The sequence below is a fragment of the Salvelinus alpinus genome, chromosome 21 (genome assembly GCF_045679555.1).
Source record: "Salvelinus alpinus chromosome 21, SLU_Salpinus.1, whole genome shotgun sequence".
Classification (NCBI taxonomy): Eukaryota; Metazoa; Chordata; class Actinopteri; order Salmoniformes; family Salmonidae; genus Salvelinus; species Salvelinus alpinus.
In genome coordinates, this window is record NC_092106.1 from 32,991,080 (window position 1) to 33,010,260 (window position 19,181).

At 44.1% G+C, this 19,181-nt stretch overlaps 1 protein-coding gene across 1 annotated transcript; it reads left to right on the forward strand.

Annotated features, from left to right (window-relative positions):
- The first annotated feature begins 2,828 nt into the window (after window positions 1-2,828).
- On the forward strand, window positions 2,829-18,042 carry nlrc3l (NLR family, CARD domain containing 3-like). Its single transcript, XM_071357800.1, has 12 exons — window positions 2,829-2,867; window positions 3,167-3,227; window positions 3,595-3,741; window positions 5,184-5,288; window positions 5,368-5,533; window positions 5,636-5,783; window positions 8,840-8,932; window positions 14,069-14,631; window positions 14,723-14,898; window positions 15,097-15,373; window positions 17,183-17,398; window positions 17,498-18,042. The coding sequence occupies exons 2-12, from the start codon at window positions 3,202-3,204 to the stop codon at window positions 17,858-17,860; spliced, it is 2,280 nt and encodes a 759-aa protein (XP_071213901.1). The 5' UTR covers window positions 2,829-2,867; window positions 3,167-3,201; the 3' UTR covers window positions 17,861-18,042.
- Window positions 18,043-19,181: the final 1,139 nt, after the last annotated feature.

The following is a 19,181-nucleotide window of genomic DNA, read 5'->3' on the forward strand; positions in this document are numbered from 1 at the left end:
CACTACAGACCCTGGTTCGATTCCAGGCTGTATCACAACCGGCTGTGTTTGGGAGTCCTATAGGGCGGCGCACAAGTGGCCCAACGTCGTCCGGGTTAGGGTTTGTCCGGGGTAGGCCGTCATTGTAAATAATAATTTGTTCTTAACTGACTTCCCTAGTTAAATAAAGGTTAAATAAATACATTTAAACAATCTGTTAGCATGCTCCAAACAATAGGCCTGAAACATCCATCCTCTGTCTGTCAGGCTGTGCGGAGACAGTCCATATCATTCACCATTAACAACAAGCCCCAGAAGGCAGCCTCCAAGAGTGGCAACCTACAGAGAGGCTTGAATAAGATTTCCAGCTCCGCCTGTAAATCCCCAGGACACGCTTCACGCAAGTCTCCAGGGAACACCAGCTCCCACGGTCCGGAGCTTGTCCCACAGTTGGGCCGGGAGTGTGAAGTACCAACAGCTGGGAGGGAAGGCACAGAGGATGTCCCCAACGGACTAACAACAGCAAGTCCCCAAAGATTCCCACCAGCACACGCAAGGTGAGCACTACTTCCTTACACCAGACAAGCAACATATGATCATATGCCTACGAGATGATTTGTAGCAACAATGGACACACTGTTTGACCCGTCCCATATCAGACCATGTGTATAACTACAGCGCTACTGTGTGTTTAGGAACTTGTGGTGCTGGTTGGAAAGCGGTCTCATCTGAACCGTTTTTTAAAATCGGTTCTGATTATCACTCAGCTGGTTCTTCAACACTGGGCTGTGTTGCAGGGGCATGTCTGTCTGGAGGGCTTTCTGTCACGGTGAATGTGGGGGCTGTCTCACAGCATTTCCCAAACTCGGATTGTCTCTAACCAATCAGATTATCTAAGCCAATGACGAACTTTCAAAATGCTTCAAATTAGTGGATTTGGCTATTTCAGCCACACCCGTTACTCACAGGTGTATAAAGTCGAGCACACGGCCATGCAATCTCCATAGACAAACATTGACAGTAGAATGACCTTACTGAAGAGCTCAGTGACTTTCAACGTGGCACCGTCATAGGATGCCACCTTTCCAACCAGTCATTTTGTCAAATTTCTGCCCTGCTAGAGCTGCCCCGGTCAACTGTAAGTGCTGTTATTGTGAAGTGGAAACATCTAGGAGCAATAACGGCTCACCCATGAACTGGTAAGCCACACAAGCTCACAGAACGGGACTGCTGAGTGCTGAAGCGCGTAAAAATCCTCTGTCCTCAGTTACAACACACTAATGAGTTCCAAACTGTCTCTGGAAGCAATGTCAGCACAAAAACTGGTTGTGGGAGCTTCATAAAATGGGTTTCCATGGCCAAGCAGCTGCACACAAGCCTAAGTTAACCTTGTGCAACGCTAAGCGTCGGCTGGAGTGGTGTAAAGCTCGCCACCATTGGACTCTGGAGCAGTGGAAACGCGCTTGCTGGAGTGATGAATCATGTTTTACTGGCTTTGGCGGATGCAAAAGTTTGACACCAATCAGGCCCCCGAGGACTGGGGTTGCCCATCCCTGAGCTATATTGTCACAAGTAGGGTATTTCATTTATTTATGTTAGAAGTTTGGATCACATGTATGTCTTATGTAGTTAGATTGTAAGGATGTATGGATAAACATGTATTTAAGTTTAAATAGTCATCCAACCAAAACTGTAAACATGCATTGATAATAACCAATGATAGTTGCGACATCAACCATCTATGTGCAACAGAAGATCGTCTCCCCAATGCTTTGGTTATGACTTCAAGTTGCAATTGGGGAGGAGCAACTTCAGAAATGTATACTGAAAAAATATATAAATGCAACATGCAACAATTTCAAAAATTGTTCCCACTGGGGAGCCAGGTCCAGCCAATCAGAATTAGTTTTTCCCCACAAAAGGGCTTTACTACAGAAATAAATACTTCTCAGCACCCCCACACCCCTTCAGATGATACCGCAGGTGAAGAAGCCAAATGTGGAGGTCCTGGGCTGGCGTGGTTACACGTGGTCTGCTGTTGTGAGGCCGGTTCAACATACTGCCAAATTCTCTAAAAAGACGTTGGAAGCGGCTATGGGAGAGAAAATAACATTAAATTATCTGGCACCAGCTCCGGAGGCCATTCCTGTAGTCAGCATGCCAATTGCACACTCCCTCAAAACTTGAGACTTCTGTGGGACTGTGTTGTGACAAAACTGCACATTTTAAACTTCCCTTTTATTGCCCCCAGCCAGCACAAGAGGCACCTGTTTAATGATCATGCTGTTTAATTAGCTGTTTAATAAGCTTCTTGATATGTCACACCTGTCAGGTGGATGGATTATTTTGGCAAATAGGAAATGCTCACGTTTGAGAGAAATAAGCTTTTTGTGCGTATGAAAATTTTTGATATTTTACTTCAGCTTTGAAACATGGGAACAACACCTTACATGTTGCTTTTATATTTATGTTCAGTATAGTTGCAAGTCCGACTTTTTTTATAGCCATAATGCAACACATTTGAAAAGCGGAGGACAACGTTGGTCAGCGTCTTCACAAAAAGTGATCCGCTCGAATTCGCCCATTGACTTCTCTTGCCACGTTCAAGTATTATTCGGAACTAGGAAACTCAGAAATGTCCGACTCGCTAACCTATTGTAGTTTACCATGACGCGTTTAACGAATTAACAAATCAGACATTTTCTAGTTTCCTAGTTCCGACTAGCACTTGAACGCGGCATCAACCCCCAAATCCCGGCCTGGTCTGTTTGATCTGCTTCGCCAGCGTTCCCGGTAGTATCGCGATGTTGCGCGTCTGGGTTTAGAAACTGTATCCTCTTTTTAAGTGGAAAGCGGAAGTAAAGTCCGACATTTTGAAAAGGTGGGAGGTAAGAGAGCTGGTAGGTTAGTAGTGTTGTGACTAGGGTATTATAACTTTCTAAATGTACTTGCCTGTATAGTTTTGGGATCATTTTCCAATGCGCACCCAATAGGCGTTGAAAGCATTGTTTACATTCTGTACAGGACGTCGATATGCCAGTGTCACAACTTGCTTGGTATGTAACGTTAGCTAATGCAACACATACGTTAGCACTAGGCCTTAGGGCAGCCAACCTACTTTTTTTCAACTCCCTGCTACTTCATTAATTTGACCGACGGCACCAGAATAATCTCTCCCCCTTCACAGGAGGTTCGGGATTTGAGCCTGTCGGGGGAACCGAAATGGACTCGGATTCAGAAGTGGAGGGGTGAGTGGACCGGTACCACTGTCTGTTAGGCCTCCAGAAAGAGTGTTTGAACGATTAGCGTCAGTTGAATATACGTCAGTGTGTTGCGGTGTTGTTGGACAAATATCAAATGAGTCATTTGAGCTATATTCCCTTCTCTGTCATCTCAATTTATGTTTTTTAAAATAGCTAGGCAGCCGGCGACAAACTACCTGGTCAGAGAAACATGTAAAGACTTGTTGTTAGCAGACTTATCATAACTGATGGTGTTTTGAATAGAACCTTTCCAGGTCCCAAATATATTTTGTGACACCAACCACAGCATACACAACTAGTAATACACGTTTTGGAAAAAGTTACTAGTTGTTATTTCCTGGGATGATGTCAGGATCCTACAGGGGAGCCGGAACCAGGAGAGACCTCCCTCTAGCTATGGCTCCATGAAGAGTGATGAGGAGGAAAAGGACGAGAACATCACAGAGGCTCAGCGCTCATTTGGCAAATCGGAACTACACACCTTCACTACATATACAGGGTATACACACACACACACACACACACACACACACACACACACACACACACACACAGCTTGCCTGTCAAACCTGACTGACCACCTAAAGTGCCTTCAGAAAGTACTCACACCCCTTGACTTTTTCCACACTATGTGGTGTTACAGCCTGAATTTAAAGAAGTTCTTTTTTTTCTTCAGCCAAATCTCTATTTTTGATGTAAATGGCAAGAAAACTTATCCTTTAAAATGGATTAAATTGAGCTTTGAGTCAATAAGTATTCAATCCCTTTTGATATGGCAAGCCTAAATAAGTTTAGGAGTAAAAATGTGCTTAGCTCACATAATAAGTAGCATGGTGTTTAACATGATTCTTGAATGACTACCTCACCTCATCCCCACAAATACAATTATCTGTAAGGTCCCTCAGTCGATCAGTGAATTTCAAACACAGATTCAACCACAAAGCATTGGGACGTTTTCCAATGCCTCGCAAAGAAGGGCACCTATTGGCAGATGGGTAAAAAAAAAGAAGCAGACATTGAATATCCCTTTGAGCATGGTGAAGTTATTAATTACACTTTGGATGGTGTATCAATACACCCAGTCACTACAAAGAGACAGGCGTCCTTGGTAACTCAATTGCCAGAGAGGTAGGAAACCGCTAAGGGATATCACCATGAGGCCAATGATGACTTTAAAACAGTTAGAGTTTAATGACTGATAGAAAACAGGATGGATCAACAACATTGTAGTTACTCCACAATACTAACCTACATGACAGAGTGAAAATAAGGCAGCCTGTACTGAGTAAAACACATTCCTAAACATGCATCCTGTTTGCAATAAGGCTCTAAAGTAAAACCTCAAAAAATGTGGCAAAGAAATTAACTTAATTTCCTGAATACAAAGCATTATGTTTGGGACAAAATCGATGGCTTGAAAATCTATGGCAAGACTTAAATGGCTGTCTAGCAATGATCAACAACCAACTTGACAGAGCTTAAAGAATTCTAAAAGGAATATGTGCAAATATTGTACAATCCAGGTGTGCAAAGCTCTTAGAGACTTACCCAGAAAGACTCACAGCTGTAATCACTTCCAAAGGTGATCCTAACATCTATTGACTCAGGGTGTGAATACTGATGTCAATCAGGTATTTCATTTGAAATAAATGTGCATTTTTTTGTTTACTTTGTCATTATGTGGTGTTGAGTGTAGATGGGTGAGAAATCAATTTCAATAAGTCAAGGGGAAAGAATATTTTCGGAAGGCACTGTATGCTATCGCTGGGTATTACTCACACAGTGTGACCACATAACACTATCAGATTGTTTCCTGGTTGGCTTGGCTCTCCCCAATGTTGCCCTAATCTATGACGTTACTTTTAAAGGTTTGAAATGCAACTTCCATCCATTCTCCTGTCCTGCCGTTGAGGTTGTGCTGATGCAGTCTTGTTCCTCCAGGGTCCAGCTGAACCGCAACGTGTCTCCAGAGACGGTCTTCACTGAGATCACACACCAGCAGTCTGTCAGCAAGCACCCCCAAGAGGGAACCTTCGTCACAGAGAGGTCTCAGACACACACACACACACACACACACACACACACACACACACAGAGTTGCTTATCAGGTAAATTCTCTCTGTAGACGTGCGGAGGAGGAGGAAAAAAGGGATGAGAGCAGCCCCATCCAGGTAGACTCCCCTGAGCCCCCGCCCTCCGTCGAGCCTGAGGACGAATCACAGGAAGAGGGTGATGACGAGCAACAGCCAGGCAAGCTGCACCCTGAATTCGACCTGCCCTACATATTCAAGGTGTGTGAGCATGTTTTCACCAATGTGAATATCTGTCTGATCTGTGATTCTCTTGCTATGAGAGTATGCATGTGAACTCTCTCCTCCCCTTCCTCTCTGTAGTCCATGCAGAGTTGTCTGACATCCCTGGTTGGTCCTGAGTTACACCTGTTTAAGCGCTACTTATGTGGGCGCCACCCCTCCTTCACCATGACTGACCTGGAGGAGAGCGATACGCTGGACATAGTGGATAAGATGCTGGAGCGCTTCGGTAAAGACGACCACAAATTTACAATCGCACCCTGTTAGTGCACTGCTTACTACAGTCACATCCTGTTAGTGCACTGCTTACTACAGTCACACCCTGTTAGTGCACTGCTTACTACAGTCACACCCTGTTAGTGCACTGCTTACTACAATCACACCCTGTTAGTGCACTGCTTACTACAGTCACACCCTGTTAGTGCACTGCTTACTACAGTCACACCCTGTTAGTGTACTGCTTACTACAGTCACACCCTGTTAGTGCACTGCTTACTACAATCACACCCTGTTAGTGCACTGCTTACTACAGTCACACCCTGTTAGTGCACTGCTTACTACAGTCACACCCTGTTAGTGTACTGCTTACTACAGTCACACCCTGTTAGTGCACTGCTTACTACAGTCACACCCTGTTAGTGCACTGCTTACTACAGTCACACCCTGTTAGTGCACTGCTTACTACAGTCACACCCTGTTAGTGTACTGCTTACTACAGTCACACCCTGTTAGTGTACTGCTTACTACAGTCACACCCTGTTAGTGCACTGCTTACTAGTCACACCCTGTTAGTGCACTGCTTACTACAATCACACCCTGTTAGTGCACTGCTTACTACAATCACACCCTGTTAGTGCACTGCTTACTACAGTCACACCCTGTTAGTGCACTGCTTACTACAGTCACACCCTGTTAGTGTACTGCTTACTACAATCACACCCTGTTAGTGTACTGCTTACTACAGTCACACCCTGTTAGTGCACTGCTTACTACAGTCACACCCTGTTAGTGCACTGCTTACTACAGTCACACCCTGTTAGTGCACTGCTTACTACAGTCACACCCTGTTAGTGCACTGCTTACTACAGTCACACCCTGTTAGTGCACTGCTTACTACAGTCACACCCTGTTAGTGCACTGCTTACTACAGTCACACCCTGTTAGTGTACTGCTTACTACAGTCACACCCTGTTAGTGTACTGCTTACTACAGTCACACCCTGTTAGTGCACTGCTTACTACAGTCACACCCTGTTAGTGCACTGCTTACTACAGTCACACCCTGTTAGTGCACTGCTTACTACAGTCACACCCTGTTAGTGCACTGCTTACTACAGTCACACCCTGTTAGTGCACTGCTTACTACAGTCACACCCTGTTAGTGCACTGCTTACTACAGTCACATCCTGTTAGTGCACTGCTTACTACAGTCACACCCTGTTAGTGCACTGCTTACTACAGTCACACCCTGTTAGTGCACTGCTTACTACAGTCACACCCTGTTAGTGCACTGCTTACTACAGTCACACCCTGTTAGTGCACTGCTTACTACAGTCACACCCTGTTAGTGCACTGCTTACTACAGTCACACCCTGTTAGTGCACTGCTTACTACAGTCACACCCTGTTAGTGCACTGCTTACTACAGTCACACCCTGTTAGTGCACTGCTTACTACAGTCACATCCTGTTAGTGCACTGCTTACTACAATCACACCCTTTTAGTGCACTGCTTACTACAGTCACATCCTGTTAGTGCACTGCTTACTACAGTCACACCCTGTTAGTGTACTGCTTACTACAATCACACCCTGTTAGTGCACTGCTTACTACAATCACACCCTGTTAGTGCACTGCTTACTACAATCACACCCTGTTAGTGCACTGCTTACTACAATCACACCCTTTTAGTGCACTGCTTACTACAGTCACATCCTGTTAGTGCACTGCTTACTACAGTCACACCCTGTTAGTGCACTGCTTACTACAATCACACCCTTTTAGTGCACTGCTTACTACAGTCACATCCTGTTAGTGCACTGCTTACTACAGTCACACCCTGTTAGTGCACTGCTTACTACAGTCACATCCTGTTAGTGCACTGCTTACTACAGTCACATCCTGTTAGTGCACTGCTTACTACAGTCACACCCTGTTAGTGCACTGCTTACTACAGTCACACCCTGTTAGTGTACTGCTTACTACAATCACATCCTGTTAGTGCACTGCTTACTACAGTCACACCCTGTTAGTGTACTGCTTACTACAATCACACCCTGTTAGTGCACTGCTTACTACAATCACACCCTGTTAGTGCACTGCTTACTACAGTCACACCCTGTTAGTGCACTGCTTACTACAGTCACACCCTGTTAGTGCACTGCTTACTACAATCACACCCTGTTAGTGCACTGCTTACTACAGTCACATCCTGTTAGTGCACTGCTTACTACAGTCACACCCTGTTAGTGCACTGCTTACTACAGTCACACCCTGTTAGTGCACTGCTTACTACAATCACACCCTGTTAGTGCACTGCTTACTACAATCACACCCTGTTAGTGCACTGCTTACTACAATCACACCATGTTAGTGCACTGCTTACTACAATCACACCCTGTTAGTGCACTGCTTACTACAATCACACCCTGTTAGTGCACTGCTTACTACAATCACACCCTGTTAGTGCACTGCTTACTACAGTCACACCCTGTTAGTGCACTGCTTACTACAATCACACCCTGTTAGTGCACTGCTTACTACAATCACACCCTGTTAGTGCACTGCTTACTACAATCACACCCTGTTAGTGCACTGCTTACTACAATCACACCCTGTTAGTGCACTGCTTACTACAATCACACCCTGTTAGTGCACTGCTTACTACAGTCACACCCTGTTAGTGCACTGCTTACTACAATCACACCCTGTTAGTGCACTGCTTACTACAGTCACACCCTGTTAGTGCACTGCTTACTACAGTCACACCCTGTTAGTGCACTGCTTACTACAGTCACACCCTGTTAGTGCACTGCTTACTACAGTCACATCCTGTTAGTGCACTGCTTACTACAGTCACACCCTGTTAGTGCACTGCTTACTACAATCACACCCTGTGAGTGCACTGCTTACTACAATCACACCCTGTGAGTGCACTGCTTACTACAAAAGAAGCAACTACAGCAGGAATAAGTTGTCATTTGAGGTGTTACCATGGTAATACATTATGTGTATGTGTTTATAATGTGGTTTTGGTTTCTGATGATGATGATGATTGTTATGTGTCAGGTAAACTGCAAGGCCTGCGGGTGGCGATCCGCATGCTGGAGAGCATGAAGAAACCTGAGCAGGCCCAGGAACTGGAGAAGAAGTGCAAGAGAGGTAACAACCAGAACTGGTTTTCACTGACCACACCAGATCTGGGTTCAATAACATGTGTATTTGTTATTTCAAATCAAGCTTTTTTTGTTGTTATATAGCACATTTCAGACATGAATGCAATGCAGTGCGCTTCACAAGTAAAGAACATATTAAAAACTATGAAAATAAAAACAGAAATATTTACTATACAACAAACATAAGATTAAAAAAAAACTAAAGAATAACAAAAACGGAATGACTAACAAGCATTGCTTAGGAAAAGCAAAGCTAAAAATGTGTTTTAAGATCTATTTAAAAAATGTCAATAGTTTCATCCCCCCTAATGTTCTCTGGCAGGCTATTCCAGAGACTGGGGGCATAGGAACTAAAGGCTGTCTCTCCATGCCTCTTGGTCCTAGGCTTTGGGATAGTTAGGCCAGTGGACCTGAGGGACCTACTGGGTACATAACTCACGTGTTGGGGTGCACATTTGTGGATTGATTTAAAAACCAATAACATCTTTAACCTAATTCTAATACTCACAGGCAGCCAGTGCAGAGACCTTAAAACCGGTATAATGTGTGCTCGGGTCAGTCCCCGTGCTGCAGCAGTTTGTATGTTTTGCAGCTGATGGCTTTCTTGGGTAGATGAGACAGGAGAGCATTACAGTAGTCAAGTCTGCTTGTAATAAAATGATGGATGAATTTCTCTGTATCTGCCAAGATGCAGCCGTTTCTCTCTCAGGCTATGTTCCTCAGGTGGTCAAAAGCTATTTTGGTCACGTTCCTAATGTGGGATTCGAAAGTGAGTTCAGAATCTAAAATGACACGTATGTTTTTTACATGGTGTTTTATCTTTGCCGGTGAATTAAAATGTGCCAAGTGGGAACATGAATAAACTGAACAGTACCGGACCTCTCAGGACCTCTCTCGAACCAGTACCGGAACTGAACTGAACAGTACCGGACCTCTCTCGAACCAGTACCGGACCTGAACTGAACAGTACCGGACCTCTCTCGAACCAGTACCGGAACTGAACTGAACAGTACCGGACCTCTCTCGAACCAGTACCGGAACTGAACTGAACAGTACCGGACCCATAATCTAACCTTGTCGAATGCCACATTTGATTTTATTCTTTATTTAACTAGGCAAGTCAGTTAAGAACAAATTATTATTTACCATGACAGCCTAGCCCGGCCAAACGGGGTGGGGGGGGGGGGGACTCACAGGGCTAAGGGACTGGTGGTTGTGGGGAGGGGGGACTCACAGGGCTAAGGGACTGGTGGTTGTGGGGAGGGGGGACTCACAGGGCTAAGGGACTGGCGGTTGTGGGGGGGGGGGGGGGCTCACAGGGCTAAGGGACTGGTGGTTGTGGGGGGGGACTCACAGAGATAAGGGAGAGATTAACAATAGCTTGCACTTCTTCAGATATGCAATTAAATAGTGTATTTGAAGGTGGTGGGGATAGGATGGAGAAGACCGGTAGAGGGCTTGCATTGTGATATCACTTTCCTGAGCATGTCTGTGTCAACCAGGGAAAATAACTCCATAGTGCCTTAGTGTTGTAGGCTATGGCACATATCAAACTTCATGAGGTCTTGCTTGACTGATACCCAGCCTAATGTTTGTTATCTTATCTCTGAACTATATTGCTAACTCATCACCTTTAGATGTGGTGGAAAGTTCACATAGGTTTGCGGGGGTAGAATGTATCAGGCCATCAATAGTAAAGAAGAGCACACTTATCTGTGCATTTTAGTAATTTCAAATACACATGCCAAAACAAGTACTTTTATTTTGTTATTTGTAAAAAAAGTGATTCAAATTGTATTTAAGACTTATTTCAGGTACTATTTTTAAATACCTGGGTTAAATGCATGGGAGTGTTTGAGTCAGTGTATGAGTATTTTCAAATAGTTTCCAGGTTTATTTCCAAATACATTAACCTTTATTAGAAGAAAAAAAACGATTAGTTTATCAGAATACTTGTATTGAAAAGTCATTTTAAAAACAGTGCATTCTGAAAGTTTTCAGACCCCTTGACTTTCACCACATTTTGTTAACCTCTACCACTTCTCTCTCCCGGATCCGGGATCCTCCTCATCAAAAAAGCTGACTAGCATAGCCTAGCCTAACGGGACAGGGATATCATATAATATAATTTTCATGAAATCACAAGTCCAATACAGCAAATGAAAGATAAACATCTTGTGAATCCAGCCATCATTTCTGATTTTTAAAATGTTTTACAGCGAAAACACTATGTATTTCTATTAGCTAACCACATTAGCTAAACACACAACCGCATATTTTCACCATGTTTCCACCGCATAGGTAGCTTTCACAAAACCGACAAAATAGAGATAAAATTTGTCACTAACCAAGAAACAACTTCATCAGATGACAGTCTTATAACATGTTATACAATACATTTACGTTTTGTTCAAAAATGTGCATATTTGAGGTATAAATCATAGTTTTACATTGCAGCTACCATCAAAAATAGCACCAAAGCAGCCAGAATAATTACAGAGAGCAACGTGAAATACCCAAATACTCATCATACAACATTTATGAAAAATACATGGTGTACAGCAAATGAAAGATAAACATCTTGTGAATCCAGCCAATATTGCAGATTTTTTAAGTGTTTTACAGCGAAAACACAATATAGAATTATATTAGCTTACCACAATAGCCAAACACACAAACGCATTTATTCACCGCAAAGGTAGCTTTCGCAAAAACCAGCAAAAGATATAAAATTAATCACTAACCTTGAACAAATTCATCAGATGACAGTCTTATAACATCATGTTATACAATACAATTATGTTTTGTACGAAAATGTGCATATTTATAGCTACAAATCCTGGTTATACATTGTGAATACGTAGCATCGATTCACCAGAATCTCCGGAGATATTTTGGAAACTCACCTAATCTGACCAAAGAACTCATCATAAACTTTACATAAAAATACTTGTTCTATGGCAAATGAAAGATACACTGGTTCTTAATGCAACCGCTGTGTTCGATTTTTAAAAATAACTTTACCATAACATACAGCTTGCGTTATTGTGAGACAGCGCTCACCAAAACGGCGGAGAATAGAAATAACATTTTACACAGAAATACGAAATAACATCATAAATGTTTTCTTACTTTTGCTGAGCTTCCATCAGAATGTTGTACAAGGAGTCCTTGGTCCAGAATAAATCGTTGTTTGGTTTTAGAATGTCCATTTCTTCTGTCGAATTCGCGCCACAATGCTAGCCAAGGTTGCTAACATTCCCATCCTCTCTTGACGCAAAGAACGGAAAACTCAAAGTCCCAATAAACGTTGAATAAACTGATAAAACTCTGTTGAAAAAACCTACTTTATGATGTTATTATCACATGTATCAAATAAAATCAGAGCTGGAGATATTCGCCGTGTATACGTAACGCTTTTCAGAAGACAATGTCGAGCTCCCCAGCGCGCCTTTGAAGACAAAGAAAATTCCGGACCTGTCACTCCAAAAGCTCTCATTCGACCTCAGATCAAGCTAGACACGCCATTCCACCTTCCACTGCCTGTTGACATCTAGTGGAAGGCGTATGAAGTGCATGCATATCGATAAATAAAAGCCAGTTGAATAGGCAGGCCCTGAAACAGAGCCTCGTTTTCAGATTTTTCACTTCCTTGTATGGAAGTTTGCTGCAAAATGAGTTCTGTTTTACTCACAGATATAATTCAAACAGTTTTAGAAACTTCTGAGTGTTTTCTATCCAATAGTAATAATAATATGCATATTGTATGATCTAGAAAAGAGTACGAGGCCGTTTCATTTGGGCATGATTTTTCCCAAAGTGAAAACAGCGCCCCCCTATTGACAAGAAGTTTTAAGTTACAGCCTTATTCTGAAATTGATTCAATTGTATTTTTTCCCTCAGTCTACACACAATACCCCATAATGACAAAGCAAAAACGGGTTTGTATTCATTTCTGCAAATTTATTACAAATTAAAAAACGATCACATTTACATAAGTATTCAGACCCTTTATCCAATACTTTGTTGAAGCACCTTTGGCAACAACGCTACAAGCTTGGTACAGCTGTATTTAGGGAGCTTCTCCCATTCTTCTCTGCAGAACCTCAATCTCTGTCAGGTTGGACGGGGAGCGCCGCTGCACAGCTATTCTCAGGTCTCCAGAGATGTTTGATCTACTCAAGGACATTCAGAGACTTGTCCAGAAGCCACTCCTGCACTGTCTTGGCTGTGTGCTTAGGGTCGTTATCCTGTTGGAAGGTGAACCTTCGCCCCAATCTGAGGTCCTGAGCGCTCTGGAGCAGGATTTCACCAAGGATCTATCTGTACATTTCTCTGTTCATCTTTCTCTCAATCCTGACTAGTCTCCCAGTTCCTGAAGCTGAAAAAACATCCCCACAGCATGATGCTGCCACCACCATGCTTCACTGTAGGGATGGTGCCAGTTTTCCTCCAGATGTGAGGTTTGGCATTCAGGTCAAAGAGTTCAATCTTGGTTTCATGAGACCAGAGTCTCATAGCAAAGGGTCTGAATACTTATGTAAATAAGGTATTTCTGTTTTATACATTTGCAAAAAAAATCTAAATACATGTTTTTGCTATGTCATTATGGTGTAATGTGTGTAGATTGAGCATTAAAATTTTAAATTAAAATAAGGCTGTAACGTCACATGTGGAAAAAGTCAAATGGTCTGAATACTTTCTGAATGCACTGTACCAGAGACAGTATTTGAGACAGACCTGTGACTGGGGAAGTATCTGTACTCAGTCAGACTGTTCTCACTCCCTCCAACCAATCTCTATTTATGTCCTCTCTCACCCTCTTCCATCCCTCTCTCTGTCTCCCCAACGTCCGTCTCTCTCTGTCTCCCCAACGTCCGTCCCTCTCTCTGTCTCCCCCAACGTCCGTCCCTCTCTCTGTCTCCCCAACGTCCGTCCCTCTCTCTGTCTCCCCAACGTCCGTCCCTCTCTCTGTCTCCCCAACGTCCGTCCCTCTCTCTGTCTCCCCAACGTCCGTCCCTCTCTCTGTCTCCCCAACGTCCGTCCCTCTCTGTCTCCCCAACGTCCGTCCCTCTCTCTGTCTCCCCAACGTCCGTCCCTCTCTCTGTCTCCCCCTCTTTAGCTGTGATCCAGTATGAGTTGAAGTGTGATCTGATCCGGAGACACAACTGTATCTTTGAGGGTGTACCCCGGGCAGGCCAGCATATATACCTGAAGTACGTCTACGTTGAACCCCAAATCTCCACCCAAGGTCACGGCGGGGTTAATCCGTTGCACGAGGTCCGGTCCGATCCCCCCAACCCTCCCCAGGTTGCCTCCCCAGACAGCATGATTGGTGGGAATAACATTTTCCGTCTCCGGTCCATGAATGGGTCTCCAGTACGATGCGTTCTGACCACGGGGGTGCCCGGAATCGGAAACTCTGTGGCGGTCCAGAAGTTCATGCTGGATTGGGCAGAGGATCGGGCTAATTTCGACATTCAGTTTGTGTTCCCGTTTCCGTTCCGGGAGATGCATTCGCTGAGGGAGCGGAACATATCTGAGAAGAAGGACATCAGTATGTTGGAGCTGCTGCAGACGTACCACAACGAGACACGCTCCATGGACTTTCTGGAGCAGCCAGACTGTAAGGTGCTGTTTGTCATGGACGGGATCGACATCTACCAAGGAAATCTTGATTTCAAGGTGCTCACACACTCACAGGGCTGAGATGAGGTGTTTGGCTATGGAACCTCTCTGTACAGTACCTATAAAGATGTCTCTCCTTCTCCCCCAGAACACTCCTGTTGTGACTGACATTGAGGCTGTTATTCCCCTGGACTCCCTGTTGGTAAATCTGATCCGAGGCTCTCTGCTGCCCCACGCCCTCTTGTGGCTGACTGGGAGACGTGCGGCTACCAATCAGATACCTCCTGAGTACATCCACCGTGTCACTGAGATACAGGGTTACAGGTGTGTGTGGTGGTATGGGGATTGGGTGTTAGGATAATGTTTGTTTTTTTGGAGTAACTTAACCCCCTCTAACATCCTATGAGTTGTTGCAACACAATGTAAAGCACTGTTGGGGTGAGTGAAACTTAACACTGATATAAAATGCTAACCATGGACTTTTATTGCTGTTTATTAGTTTGTCTGTTTATTGTTTTACAGTGACGAGCAGAAGGATGACTATCTGACCATGCGTTACTCGGACAAGTCTCTGGCTGCTAAGATCATCAGACACACCAAGAGCTCCCCCACCATCTACACCCTGTGTAATATTCCCTTCTGCTGCTGGATGGTTGCCATGGTGTATGAGAGGGGTTTCCGTAACCATGATGACTACGGAGACGAGTCCCCCAAGATTACGTCCTTCTTCATCCACTACATGATCATCCAGAACAACCGCAAGCTGGAGAAATACTACGGGCAAAACCCCAACTCACAGGTCTGATCCACCCTCCTAATAATTATAATATATACAGTGCCTTCGGAAAGTATTCAGACCCCTTAACTTTTCCCACATTTTGTTAGGTTACATTCTTATTCTAAAATGTATTAAATAAATAATCCTCAGCCATCTACACACAATACCCCATAATGACAAAGCGAAAACAGGGTCAGAAATTTTAGCACATTTCTTAAAAATCAAAATCTGCTATCTTTTTTAAACTAATTATTCAGCCCCTTCGCTAGAAGACTTGCTGCATCCTGTTTCCAGTCATCATCCTTTAAATGTTTCTACAACTTGATTGGAGTCCACCTGTGGTAAATTCAATTGATTGGATAAGATCTGGAAAGGCACACACCTGTCTATATAGGTTCCACAGCTGACAGTACACGTCAGAGCAAAAACCAAGCCATGAGGTCGAAGGAATTGAGCTCAGAGACAGGATTGTTGAAGCACAGATCTGGGGAAGGGTACCAAATTCTGAAGCATTGAAGGTCCCCAAGAACACAGTGGCCTCCATCATTCTTAAATACATTTGGAACCACCAAGACTCTTCCTAGAGCTGGCCGCAAGGCCAAACTGAGCAATCGGGGGAGAAGTGGTCACTCTGTGGTCACTCTGACAGCGCTCTAGAGTTCCTCTGTGGAGATGGGAGAATCTTCCAGAAGGACAACCATCTCTGCAGCACTCCACCAATCAGGCCTTTATGGTAGAGTGGCCAGACGGAAGCCAATCCTCAGTTAAAGGCACATGACAGACCGCTTTGAGTTTGCCAAAAGGCACCTAAGGGACTCTTGGACCATAAGAAACAAGATTATCTGGTCTCATGAAACCATGACTGAACTCTTTGGCCTGAATGCCAAGCGTCACGACTGGAGGAAACCTGGCATCATCCCTACGGTCAAGCATGGTGGTGGCAGCATCATGCTGTGGGGGTGTTTTTCAGCGGCAGAGCCTGGAAGACTAGTCAGGGTTGAGGCAAAGATGAATGGAGCAAAGTACAGAGAGATCCTTGAAGGAAAACCTGCTCAGGACCTCAGACTGGGGCAAAGGATCACCTTCCAACAGGACAATGACCCTAAGCACACAGGTACCTGAATGTGCTTGAGTGGCCCAGCCAGAGCCTGGACTTCAACCCGATCGAACATCTCTGGAGAGACCTGAAAATAGCTGTGCAGCAACGCTCCCCATCCAACCTGACAGAGATTGAGAGGATCTGCAGAGAAGAATGGGAGAAACTCCCCAAATACAGATGTGCCAAGCTTGTAGTGTCATACCCAAGAACACTCTAATAACTGCCAAAAGTGCCTCAACAATGTACTGAGTAAAGGATCTGAATACTTATGTAAATGTGACATCAGTTTTTCATTTTTAATAAATTAGCAAACATTTAAATAAATAAAATACAGTTTTTTCTTTGTCATTATGGGGTGTTGTGTGTAGATTGAGGGGAAAAAATATTTGATCAATATTAGAATAAGGCTGTATGTAACTAACGTAACAAAATGTGGACAAAGTCAAGGGCTCTGAATACTTTCCGAAGGCCCTGTATGCCACTCATCTCACCTGCTAGTTGTGTACTAGGTCTTATGTACAGTATAGACTAGGTCTGACATTTCTTTCCCGATGCTAAACGTCTCTAGAAAGTCTCAGGGTCTAGTCCCAGGAGTTTGATTTTGTTTAGTCTTCTCCACGTTATGTCATATGACATTGGTGTAGGTTGTGTGCTGGTGGTGCTGTTATAGTGTGTAATGTATCTTTTGAACCTGGAAGAAAGAAATACAAATGTGTTATTCCTATAAGCAGAAATGGACAGAAATGGACAAAGTGTTCATGTTGAAGCTGGGTCGCCTGGCTCTGAAGCTGTTGGATAATAACCGCTCTGTGTTCTATGAAGAGGATCTGAATGAGCACAGTCTGCTAGTGAGGGAGGTGGCCTGGTGTTCGGGCCTGTGCACTGAGCTTCCCAGGACGAATGCCAAAGACAAGCGGGTCTTCTGCTTCACACACCTGAGCTTCCTGGTGGGTTGGACTTCCTGGCACATGACTTCTCTTGATTTGAGGTATCGTTATTGAGATTGACAGAATGATTATTCATAATGAATGTGTTCTTATCATCAGGAGTTCATGGCTGCACATTATGTATGGCTCACCTTCCGTCTGGAGGAGCGGAACGTTCTAGACCAGTCCTACTCCAAGCTGTTCAAGGAGCGCTCTCTGGTGGACATGTACCGCAAAGCCGTTGACCGTTACCTCAGCGCTCCTGTCGGCCAGTACGACCTGTTCCTGCGCTTCCTGTGCGGCTTGTCCATGACGCTCAATGACGGTCTGCTCCGAGGGATGCTGTTCCCCCATAATGCCCCTCCACTGAAAGGTCTGGAGGACGTGGCCAGACTGCTGACTAAGAGGAAGGTTAGCGCAGGGCCAGAGAGACAGGACAACCTTAGAGAATGCCTCAGGGAGCTGGAAACGTCTGAGGACTGAACAGTCTCCTGCTGTTAGCAAACATGTTTGATCATTTGTCTCTGATGCACTGAACTCTGGTTTGTAAAATGAAAGGTAATGCGACTGAAGTATTGGTTAAGTCTCTGTGCCCCGCTGAAACCAAAACAATGAACATTCAGTGTGTCTCATCTAACTAGCAGACAGACCGAGAGAAAGAGCAGGCATAAATCACAGCTGAAACCAAAACAATGAACATTCAGTGTGTCTCATCTAACTAGCAGACAGACTGAGAGAAAGAGCAGGCATAAATCACAAATGTGTCTTACCAGAAAGAGTTAATCATTGTATTTGAACAAACTCTGTGACTGTGCTGAGTCTGTTGTAAGGACTAATATATAACCCATTAACTAGCAGTCAAGATAAAGACCACGGTACTTGTTAGTCTTGTGTGGCCATACAGCCCGTTCATCCTCTACTCAACAAGATGACACACTGGAGGACGGATGCAGACAGTAGTGACCCTAGTTGCACAATCTGTTATGTATTGCTTCTCCATCACTGACACTAACCAGTTATACTTGTAGTTGTAGTACAAGAAGAATAAGGTATTTAGTTAACATTTTCATTATTCTTTTAATTAACAAACTTGATGGAAAGGGAGTGTTTATGTTCACACCTTTATGAGTGTTTACATGACATGTCTGTGTGTGTTTAAATTACATGACATGTCTGTGTGTTTAAATTACATGACATGTCTGTGTGTTTTGTAGTTTGGGTGTTGGTGTGAAAGGTGTACAGTAGTGCAGGGAGATATGAAAAAACATCCATATCACAATAACTGTCTGAATTATCACGATGATGATGAATTGAACGATGTTTATTCATGTGCACCAGTTATGTTTTTAGATTAACCTTAGTAGGGCTGACTCCAATTGGTCGACTGGTCGATTGTTTGGTCGTTGGTCGACTGAGATTGTTTTAGTTGAGCAGTAACATATATATTTTCACCTATCTCAGTGAACTAATCCATTGCTGAGGCCTAGACCAAAATACCATTTATGCTTGATTCGAAAATGTGGTGGAGCCTCCAGAGGCCAAATCAAGCTCTATACCGCTTCGCTATGCCCCGCCCAAATGTTGTAACAATGTGGAGGGCTCTGTATAGCTCCACGTTGACATGATTGTTTGACGGTAGGTGAGGGTGGTACATCCTGTATAAACACACTCCCCTGACAACAGCTCTGCACTGCTCCGCAAGCAGTATGAATGTCCTGACTTCTGCTGAGGCCGTTCTTGTCCTGACTTCTGCTGAGGCCGTTCTTGTCCGTACTTCTGCTGAGGCCGTTCTTGTCCGTACTTC

Excerpts from the sequence above, each read along its gene's own strand:
- nlrc3l (XM_071357800.1), top strand. The coding sequence starts at position 3,202 with ATGGACTCGGATTCAGAAGTGGAGGG. Across the intron at positions 3,228-3,594 it reads TCGGATTCAGAAGTGGAGGG|GATCCTACAGGGGAGCCGGA; the intron begins GTGAGTGGACCG and ends GGATGATGTCAG. Across the intron at positions 17,399-17,497 it reads TCACACACCTGAGCTTCCTG|GAGTTCATGGCTGCACATTA; the intron begins GTGGGTTGGACT and ends TCTTATCATCAG.